This window comes from Penicillium brevicompactum (assembly GCF_028827555.1).
Source record: "Penicillium brevicompactum strain IBT 35665 chromosome Unknown utg000003l_segment0_segment0, whole genome shotgun sequence".
In the NCBI taxonomy this organism is placed as follows: domain Eukaryota; kingdom Fungi; phylum Ascomycota; class Eurotiomycetes; order Eurotiales; family Aspergillaceae; genus Penicillium; species Penicillium brevicompactum.
The window spans coordinates 3,560,823-3,571,318 of NW_026623206.1; the positions used below are offsets into that span (position 1 = coordinate 3,560,823).

Sequence of the window (10,496 nt, forward strand, 5' to 3'; positions counted from 1 at the left end):
GACAGAGTCAGTGAGAATGACATCTTAGCCAATGAAGTACTTAACCATGCGAGACATCTAAGAATTTAGGCTCAGTATAGAGTAATGGAAAAAAAAGCTCTCGTGGGTCGCCGGGGTCTTGTCACCCATGCGGTTTCGGTGGAGAGAACTGAAAAGATTCCGTATGCGACAAGTGGATGGTATACTAGAGGAAGCAAGGAGGCTCTGAGAAACAGTGCCTTCAGACTGTAAGATCAAAAACCGGTGAGGAAAGGGAAAGAAGAGAGCGAGAGCGAGAGCGAGATGAGGCTGCCGTAAACGTCACCTGACCATGTGAGTTAGTGACGTCATCAACATGCTCGGCTGCGCTGGAGCCTGAAGTCTCAGGCGGCGACGGATACGGACACGGAGTTTGCATCTTCTGCTCACTTCAACTTCATTTGGTCTCTGTTCCGGTCAGCCTAGTCGTGTCTGTTTCCTCCCGCAATCGCTTCTGCATCAGTCCACCGGCTCATGCGGAAATCTTTCAAAAATACATTTCGATGGATGGACGTGAAGACTATGCTGGACATCACAATCATTCAATTGCAGCTATAGTCAACGACAACGGTCGTATGAACGAGCGACACATCAAGGTCCGACTAACAGAACTCCAACAGATCGTCAAAATGGGAAACCAATCCAGTCCGAATTGACATCAAAAAGGTGTCGGTGGGACCCGTACGCTCCGCGGGATTTGACGTTCATCGCCAAAACTTGTTTCAGGGGTCATCCAATCAATATGATATCGTAGCCTCCGCAAGTGACTCCCTTGTTGATCATTGCATACCAGAGGGTTGCTGTTCGCTGCACTTCACGTTTTGTGCACGACAGGTCCGATAGCTGGTGAATGGCTTGTTGTGTTTGTGAGGTCGATCAGCCGGTATGGAAGCGTGCGTAGGTATCTAATGGAGAATTCACAAGCAGGAAGGGAAAGGGAGATTAGGTGGTCCACAGACGGCTCCAGGGCTGACAGGAGCATTCAACTTTGGGAGTCGGAGTACTGGCACTGATATTTGTCTGCAGAGAGATTTGCGAAAGGGACGGGACCTCGGCAGATATTCATGCAGGTAGAGCGGGACCAGACTTGAAACTGGGAAACTCTTCAATGCGGGGTGATCGTAAACTTTTGGGGTGTGGTTGGCTCAGTCATACTGTTCTTATCTTACGAGTATAGCGATCTCTCTTATAAGTACCACGTCATGATAGGCTAATCTACTTACGGAGTAAAAAAGCAAGAAACGCCGGGAAATGGTAGATTCAGACCGCTAAGGCAAAACCCACGGTGGAAGCAGAGAGAGGGTGCTATCTCATGAAAGTAGCTGTATGCCCTCCGGCACCGGGAGTTCATGTGCACTTGGTCAACACAGCGAGGGTATGTTCAAGATAGAAAGTTCCCTTCTTCAGTACCCATCCATTGTTGAAAGATTCTTCGGCGTGGCCTTTGCATCTGGGCTGTATCCATGGGTAGACTGTAATAACTTTATCTGCAGCCCTTCAAATCCAGATGTGCCTACGACATTGGCTGAATCGCTCTCTTCGTATTCATCTTCGAGAAAACCCTCCGTCAAGAACATGATGCGATCCGAAATGTCCTTGTAGAGTGGATGCTCTGCGGTCAACCGTTTTTCTGCAGATTCCAAGGCGATTTGATATGCATCGATTGCTTTGATTTTCTCACGCTTCTTCTCCCATAACACACCTAAGCTCCACATTCCAGTAGCATAATCAGGGTGGTCGGCCCCTCGAGAAATCTTCACCTTACCTACGGTTTGCAGGGTCAATTCCACAGCTTCTTCAAGACGACCTTGACGAGAATAAGATCGAGCAAGCTCTCCGCAACCCATCAAGACCCCTAGGTGATCCTCACCTAGGCTCCGCTTGCCAGCGGCGATTCCGTCAATCAAAATAGGTTCGGCTATATGTGGATTCCCCTCTTCGATATGAATCTTCGCCAGATAGCAAAGCGCCCACAGCGTATAAGGATGTTCTTTGCCAATCTGCTCCTTGCGGCCATTATAGACCTCTTCCATCAACGTTCTTGCCTCAGCAAATTGTTTAAGATCAAGAAGGGTCATTGCGAGATTATTCTTTGCTTCAAGAATCAACAAGTCACTGTTGGGTAGAGATCTCGTTCTGATTTCTAACACTTTCCGATGGATGTCTCCGCTCTCTGCATATCGTCGCCAAGCGCATAAGGTCACACCTAAGTGGTCGAGTGCCATAAGAGTGTCGTTATCCTCTTCGCCAAGATACGTTCGCATGCTTTCTGCAGTCTGTAGCTGGAGTTGAAGAGCTTCGCAATATTGTCCGTTGAGCCAGAAGGACTGACCAAGCGAGTCCATAGCCAGCAAAGTCTCGCGATGGTGTGGACCGAAAACTTCACTTCGCGACTGTACGACTTTCCCTTGCAAAGCTATGGCCTCTTTTAAGCGCCCTAGGCCCCAGAGAACACTTGCCAATCCCAACATGGCTGCCATTGTTTTTGCGTCGTGATATCCTAAGAGACGGACTAGCGATTCTTTCGCCAGGAAAAGGTAGTGTGCCGATTTCGAAAATTCGCCTGCCTCGGCATACAAAATACCACATTTCGCAGCATTTTGGATCATTTCACGAAGCGAGAACACAAGTGTCGGCTGAAACAGTAGGAAGAGGCGGCGATAGCTTCCAAATTTTAGGGACGCGAACTCCTTGAATTCCGTTGGACAGGCTTCTAGACACCCATTGAGGTGGGGAATCAAACTCCGGCGAAAGCTGGAATCAATATCCCCGGTCTCCATGGGAGGCAGAGGAATGGATGACATCAAGGTGTGAAAAGATATCATTGCCCAAAGACTCCTCTCTTTGGGGGGAATACGGTCTCGAGCCCAAGCGTGCACCAAAGGGTGTAAAGAAAAGCTTCGTTCATCGGTCCCGTATGTGATCAATGAAGATGCATATAACTCACGGAGAGCCTCTCTGATGCACAATGGATGCATATCATCCGGATCTTGTGTAAGAATTCTGGGAAGCGCCCGAGGTGGCCTCAAGCGACCGAGAACAGCATTTAAAAGCTTTACTCGAAGTGGAGCAACTGAAGATTGTTGAAGATAGCCTCGCTCGAGTGTCATGCCTTTTTCAAAGATGTCCACTCGTATATGATCAAAGTGATAGAAGCTCACAATGTTGAGGATTTCCACTGCATCCTGGCTGGGAGTCGTGTTACTGGTCACAATGTTTTGGAAGGACGTGTCAAATGCCGAGTAGATATCATCATTTTCGGCATCGCGCTCACAAATTTCATCGGCAATTGACCCGGAATTCTTTCTCTTTCGGTTACTCAGGAAGTGTCGATAGAACCCGAGGTACTCCTTCAGGCTGCATATTTTGTTGTAAATTGAGTTCCCCGCTTGGGTGACGGCGAGAGCTAGGTAGCCTAAAGTCTTGGTAATCTCGTTTGCTGTGGTCTCTGTGGTCAGGTCCCACGGGGGGTGTGATATCTGCCACTCTCATGAGAAGCTGGAAGGCTTCTTCTTCTCGAAGCCCTGTGACTTCAAAACTACCGACGTTGCCTTGCCTTCGGAGACTCGGGTTTCTTGTGGTTACGATAACATGGCCTCTCTCCCCAGGTACTATAAGATTTCCAAACCTCATGTCGGACCTGTCTGCATTGTCGATGATGAGTAGCCATGGCTTTGAGCTTTGTGAAAGGAAGTGTTTTCCGGATTCTTCGGTGGCCTGGAGGCCGCCCATTTGCCCGATCCTGCAAAATGATTGTTTTGCATTTTGAGTTGAAGATGCATCGACGGTGAAAATTGCCCAATACCTGAACAGTGATATGTCAGTAAACAGAGATGGCTACTGTGGAGTCCACTTCCTCACCTTTGCCGATTGACTTGGGCATACTTGGCAGATATTTGGGTCTTCCCTGAGCCACCTATTCCATAGATGACGAACCGCTTTTGCTGTTTGGCTGAAAGTGACTGCTTCTCTGAAGTGAAGGCCTCTTCAATTGCTTTTATCGCTTCCTCTTGGCCTGTAAAGTCAATAGAAACAGTGCACGGAGGGTTGAAATGTTCGTTTTCTAAAGATTGGTCGATCGTGGCTCTTTTGTTTTCTGTGGCAAATGGTATTTTGTCTGGGATATCAGCCGACAGAACAGTAAGCTCTGTAGCCTCATTTTGTCGCATGCGAATCAAAGATTTTTTTGCTTCTTGCCACCTGTATTCAACAATCTTTGGTGCAGAGAGACAATACTTTGAGAGAGCAGATATGACTGTTCGATACGCAGAGTCAGACGGGTGAAGCTTTGTCATTTCTGCGTGGTTCGAATTTGAAATCGCACATCGCTCTGTATCATATATATGAGGAGCGGCAGAAGACGGTTCCACCATGAATTCTGTGCCGTGTAACAAATCTGTCCTACGGCCTTCCCAAAAAAGATACATATGAACTTTCTTCATAAGTGGAGCAAATTGGTTAGTGAGAACCTCCAAAGTATGGATAGTAGAACCAAAACCACTGTCAAGTGCTGGGTTCTTCGTATTTGCAATAGGCTGAGACGTAATAGTTGACGGACCCGAATGAAACCATTTTCCGACGTCGATGTGATCGCTGGGTGTGCTGAAGAAGAGGATCGCGAATGTCGAAATATATATAGCATTGAGGTGGGAGGTCAAGTGAGATGTCCGACTTGCCGAATGCACGAGCGCACTTTTCACAATGATGCCTCCGAGTCCGTGACAGACGAAGATCAAAGGTCGCCTGGTTGCATTTCCTAGGCTCCTCTCCCCCTCCAAGTCTGCCACCAGTGTGGTTGCATGACTTTGGATCTTGTCCATGAAGCCCGGTCCGGTGAAAGAAATGGGGCTTGATTCATAATCAAATGTCAGAACCCGTGCGTTATGTATGCTCAGTGGTAGAAGATCTCTGAGCCACAGAGTCCCTGTTTCATTGTGTGTCCAAGCGTCTGGTGAGTTTTCGCCCAAGCCATGGACTGCGATGATACTGTTTGAGAACTCATCAGTGATCCATTATGCGTCAATGATATGATAGGACTTACTCCACACAGACATTATTCTGGCCCACATATGCCCCACGGAGACTGAGATCGTGCGAAGAAAGTAAATGGAGGCCCAACGGCATCATGAAAAGCTCCTTTCCTTGTCATCCAAAAACCATTCGGGGTTGCTCAGATGGTCTCACTTGAAATGGGATCAAGAAAGACTATGAGGCATGGCGAAAGGAAATGAAAGCTCGTCCACGGATGTGGAAGTCTTGGCGCAGCGCGACATAGTTATGGCAGTCGGCGACTGGAGCGGAACGGGACGGGAACTTTACCGCTGGACCCACTTGTTTCGGGCGTAGCGTGTGACGCCGAAGGCATTAGTGCCTGTGTTATTGCAGGGATTTGCGCGTCCACCAATGAATCAGCAAGATGCGAGCGGCTATAAAGGAACACTTGTCCTAGCTCCTGGAAACCTCTTAAAGTCATTCAAATCATAATTATAACCCATTGTTCCCTTTGCGACACAATGACACTGGGTAGTCTGGCTTTGACCGCTTTTATCCTCATTTTCGGGCGGCTGTGTTATTTTTTGCTTGCAAAATATAAAGACCATCGTGTAAGAAACCCTTTGTCCCGAGATCCTGAGACCTTGCTCTCAGCCACTTGCTCATAATACATCAGTACGATTCTGCTTTGGGAGTTCAACATGGCTGCGAATTACCGCCCGAGCTTCCCAAAAAATGGCCACTAGGAATTGATCGAATCAAGGACCTCTGGGAGACAAACGCAGAAGGCCGCCTCCTTCAATACCTCTGTAAAGTCGCGGAAGACTACGAGCCTCAAAATAATCTGAGTCAATATCTGTTATTTGGACCAAGAGCCTTTCATGTGCTGCATCCTGCGAATGTGGAGACTGTTTTATCCACTAACTTCAAAGGTAATCATCTGTACTTTTGTTGGGAAACCAGCAGCTGGGGTTATTTGCTGAATCTTCCACCAGATTACGGCTTTGGCGCTCGTCCGAAAATCTTTGCACCTTTACTGGGAAACGGGATTTTTACTCAGGAGGGCGCCGCATGGAAGCATTCACGAGACCTTCTGCGAAAGCAGTTCATTCGTGTCCAGTCTCAAAACTTTGACCATTTTCATGAGCATGTCGACAACCTAATTCATCAATTACCTTCAGCCGGAGTGGTTGATCTCCAACCACTTTTCATGGATTTGACCTTAGACACCGCCACGGCTCTCCTTTTTGGTAGATCAGTCTACGCTTTGAGGGCCGGCATTGACCAAGACAAAGAGAACAAGATGTTCGCAGAAAGTTTCAACATTGCGCAAGAAGGCATCGCCAAACGCTTTCGCATAGCACCCTGGCAATTTCTCTATAGCCCTCCATCGTTCCGAAGAGCCTGTCGTGATGTGCACCGCTTTGTCGAGAAATACATCAAAGAATTGAATTTAGAAAATGCGGAAACAGATCAAAGGAAACAGTACGGTTTCATCAAACAAGTCGCCAAGGAGTCCGCAGACACGAAAGAGCTCCGTGATCAACTTCTGAATGTCTTGCTCGCTGGCCGAGATACGACGGCATGCTGTTTATCTTGGACATTGTATGTATTTCAGTCCATGATTTTGGTTTCTCTCAAGCGCTGACATTTCTATGTCGATCTTTAGTCGACTACTTGTCCGTCACTCGAACGTAATGGAGCGTCTGCGAAGGGAGATTGCTTCTATAATGGAGGCTAACCCCACACCAAGTAGAGAGCAAATCAGAAAAATGCCATATCTTGCTCGTGTCATCAAAGAAAGTACGTCATACATTAATAAACAATTTGTCATCATGGTTGGTGAAGTGAAACATTAACCCTTGTCTAGGTCTTCGTCTCTACCCTCCTGTTCCGCTAAACAACCGGGAGGCAATACGTACTACAATCCTGCCAACCGGGGGCGGCCCAGAAGGAGACAAACCCATGTTGGTAAGAAAGGGTGAATTGGTTGTCTTTTCACAGTATGTAAATTCGAGAAAAAGGAACATATATGGTCATGATGCGTACGAATTTCGTCCTGAGCGATGGGAGAGCGGCGAGCTTGCCAACATTGGGTGGGGCTTATTTCCTTTCAGTGGTGGGCCTCGCCAATGCTTAGGGGAAGACTTCGCTCAAATGGAAATTTCCTATACGATCGTGAGGATGTTGCAGGAATTTCCGCGGATCTCGCTTCCCAAGGGGGAGCCAAATGAACCAGTTGGAAGCGAGAGGCAGCGACTAACACTGGTTTTATCGAGCGCTGAGGGCTGCAAGGTGGAGATTCGAAGGGTGTAAGAAAGGTGTTTGCGGGCGAGAAAGCTCAGAAGCGCTGAAATGAGTCTTCATCCATGTTTGTTTTAATGTGGCAAATTTGAAAGCTCCAATAATCAGGTACCGCAGCTCTGATTTCATCGTTATCTGGTTATATTCTTTTGTAGGGGAGATCCGTAGGTCCAGTTCGCATTCTTCGTCCTATTTGGGCACGCCCCGCCTCTCTAGCTTGCAGCTCATTGTAGATCTCTGCCTTTTCCTGCTGCCCGCATCCTTGGGCCTCCTGAGATGCGCATGTCCATCTCCCTCCATTTACTCCGCACCCGTGACAGGTTACGAGCCATGTACTTGGCATGCTTCGGACATGACCCTTTGCTGATTATAAGAGCTAGCTTACACAATACTCGAGCATTGAAACGCCTGTGAAGTAAAAAGGTCCAGCCAAATGTGCTTACTCAAAGAGACCCTCATACGTCTCACCAGAGATTATATTTTGAGACTTTGACGTACGGTTATTGTCGCATTTGACGAACTGGTCAGCGGCCAGGGGGATTACAAAACCACAAAAACCTCCTTATTGTCACTATACAGGCTCTCTAGCCCCATGTGATAGTTATAATATTCTACTCATTTTAGAACCCTATATCATCTTACCTTGTTATCTCAACTTTCAGCAAGACTATAGTATCGCCATCATTGGAGTTAGAGTCTTCTGTTTGCGTCTAAAATGAGCCTTATAAATCAAATTGTACTTTTGCAGTAAATCAATTTGAAACTGAGCTACGCTATGGCCACCAATTCAGCCTTCTATCTATCAACCGTTCCACCTTTCACAGGCGCCTACACGAACGCAGGGGTTTTCCCTTCCCGCGTGCACATTAAAGCGGCTAAATCGCAGTGTCTGCATCCAATGACACAGGATAGATCGAATCACTGGTGAAACAAGTTATCTCTAAAATAGGCATTAAACAATAACCTTGGAAGACATAAAGACATGCAAATCTCGGGCTCTTTAAGGTGCACAACCATACATTGTTTCCCGATATTGGAACGCAAACTACATTTCAAGTCCACATCTGCTGCTATAATATGACCGCCACTCCGCAAGCTTACGGGATTCGAGAGCTATACCGTCCTGCTGATGCTTTGATTGAAGTTGAGTGGGTGCCTCTTGGATAATTTACATCTTTGAAATGTTACTCACACCTAAACAGCATAGTTGCTGTTCATGGACTCAACGGCCACGCGACGGACACATGGACTTCCAAGCCGCAGGGTATATGCTGGTTGAGTAACTCGGCATTCCTGCCACAATACGTTCCACGCGCCCGGATTTTGGCGTGGGGATACAATGCGAGCATTTCATCGTGGAATGGAGGTACACCCAGCTCCGACAGAGTTCTACAGCACGCACAGACAATGGTTTCTCAACTTGAAGCTGATAGGGATGTAAGTAAATTGCGTTTCTATCATATTCAAGCCAGCTGACGACCGTAGCTTGAGGATGCCCTAGAAAGACCAATCATCTTTCTATGCCACTCTCTCGGTGGTATAATTGTAAAAAGGGTGAGCACCAATGGATCAACCCTTCTCACTCTTTTAAATTTGAGAACGTTTTATCCACTGACCATGAGCAGGCCTTGGCTTATGCAGAAAGTCGCCGCCAACTCGCACATATCCACTCAATTTACACCTGTACATTTTCTATCATATTCTTCGGTACGCCACATAATGGATCTAGCAAGGCCAATCTTCTTGGCAGTCTACAAAAGCTCGCATCTATTTCAGTTCCGAAGTCTGCCATAGAGTTCGAATCAGGACTGGTGAACGCACTCGAAAAAGAATCCGAGACCCTGCAGAATATCACTGATCAATTTGCGCCACTTATGCCCCGTTTCCGTTTGTTCTTTTTCTGGGAACAGGACAAGACCAATCTCAAATACAAGAAGGATTACATCGTGGAAGAAACAAGTGCAGCGCCAATACTCGACAATACCGAAAGATGTGGCATTGCCGCAGACCATCAAAGAATGTGCAAGTTCCACAGTCCAGCCGATCAAGGATTCAGAACAGTGGTGGCAGCACTCCGGCGCTATGCTCGTGAGGCACCCAATGTGATTCAGAGGAGGTATCAGACATCCGCGGACGTTCAACGAGGAGAGAAGATGCTTCGAGCTACCGAGCTACTGGAAACAATTCAACCTCAGGTTCCGACTCTTTGCCATAATTCCATCCATCCCTTCGAAGTCACGAACGGCATTATGTTTGAGAGATCAAATGGTCCTACATCCAGTACCTAGAACGACCAAGCCTCCACTGCAATTGGGCTGGAAGAGCTGATAGATTCCCTTGATACACAGATAGTGAAAATGATGTTAACCTGCTCTGGATTTCACATTTTAATGACAAATCACACGCGTGGAGGCGGCTACACACTAAGGTTATTCCCCTAGAGAAGATTCATCTCCGGTATCAGTACTGGCCCCGTCAGGGAAGAGGTCTCTGTATGCCAAGACCTGATCCATTTCGGTAGATTGGGTTGGCAAAATGGGACCTGGATCGTCTGGAGGTCAACCAAGAGAGACAGTTCTCCGAGTTGAGGCTTCTTGCCAAGTTGAAGCATTCGACATGGTGATGCGAGCCGAGGGCCGGTCTGATACGGTGCTTCAGATAGTAAGGTCAGGTAAATGAAGGTGAAGTGAGGTGAGAGCAACGTACCTTTCAATCGGGGAATCAAATGAAAGCAAAGGGTTTGTAAATGTCAGATCGACAGCTCCAGTCACACCTGAGATGCTGACGATCCCGATAAAGGATGGAGTGAGATAAAGAGGCCAGACTGTCTGGCCAACGAAGGTAACTCGTTGCTTTTGGCGAAAATATGACCGTGATGCCCAGGCGGAGATCTGGGAAAGAGACGATGAGTGAGGCTTTGTTGGTGGAGGTGATCACAAAGGACAAATTAGGAGGAACCGGAGGGAGATGGTGACCACGACGGGAATGGTCGGTAATGAGAGATGGGATGAGTGGATACACTCGGGATTAATGCAGTGATGTTGGCGCAAAGTGCCGCCTAAGCTGTTTGAATCAGAGAAAAGGGAAATCAGAATGAATGAAATTATGGTCAGACTGAGGACGTCTGAATGAGAGAGAAGAGGAGGAGGGGATGTGAGGCTACAAAATGTATATATACAGGG

General features: G+C 47.4%; 3 protein-coding genes across 3 annotated transcripts; 2 read left to right on the forward strand and 1 right to left on the reverse strand.

Moving 5' to 3' along the window:
* Positions 1 to 1,421: 1,421 nt before the first annotated feature.
* N7506_005221 (tetratricopeptide repeat protein) lies at positions 1,422 to 4,313 on the reverse strand (the record flags this gene model as incomplete). Its single annotated transcript, XM_056954515.1, has 3 exons — positions 1,422 to 3,466; positions 3,561 to 3,823; positions 3,880 to 4,313. The coding sequence occupies 3 exons, from the start codon at positions 4,311 to 4,313 to the stop codon at positions 1,422 to 1,424; spliced, it is 2,742 nt and encodes a 913-aa protein (XP_056813404.1).
* A 1,218-nt stretch (positions 4,314 to 5,531) lies between these two features.
* On the forward strand, positions 5,532 to 7,326 carry N7506_005222 (cytochrome P450; the record flags this gene model as incomplete). Its single annotated transcript, XM_056954516.1, has 4 exons — positions 5,532 to 5,621; positions 5,687 to 6,615; positions 6,680 to 6,813; positions 6,881 to 7,326. The coding sequence occupies 4 exons, from the start codon at positions 5,532 to 5,534 to the stop codon at positions 7,324 to 7,326; spliced, it is 1,599 nt and encodes a 532-aa protein (XP_056813405.1).
* Positions 7,327 to 8,391: 1,065 nt separating this feature from the next.
* On the forward strand, positions 8,392 to 9,602 carry N7506_005223 (uncharacterized protein; the record flags this gene model as incomplete). Its single annotated transcript, XM_056954517.1, has 4 exons — positions 8,392 to 8,462; positions 8,517 to 8,751; positions 8,800 to 8,868; positions 8,940 to 9,602. 4 exons carry the CDS (start codon positions 8,392 to 8,394, stop codon positions 9,600 to 9,602), a joined length of 1,038 nt encoding a protein of 345 aa, XP_056813406.1.
* Positions 9,603 to 10,496: the final 894 nt, after the last annotated feature.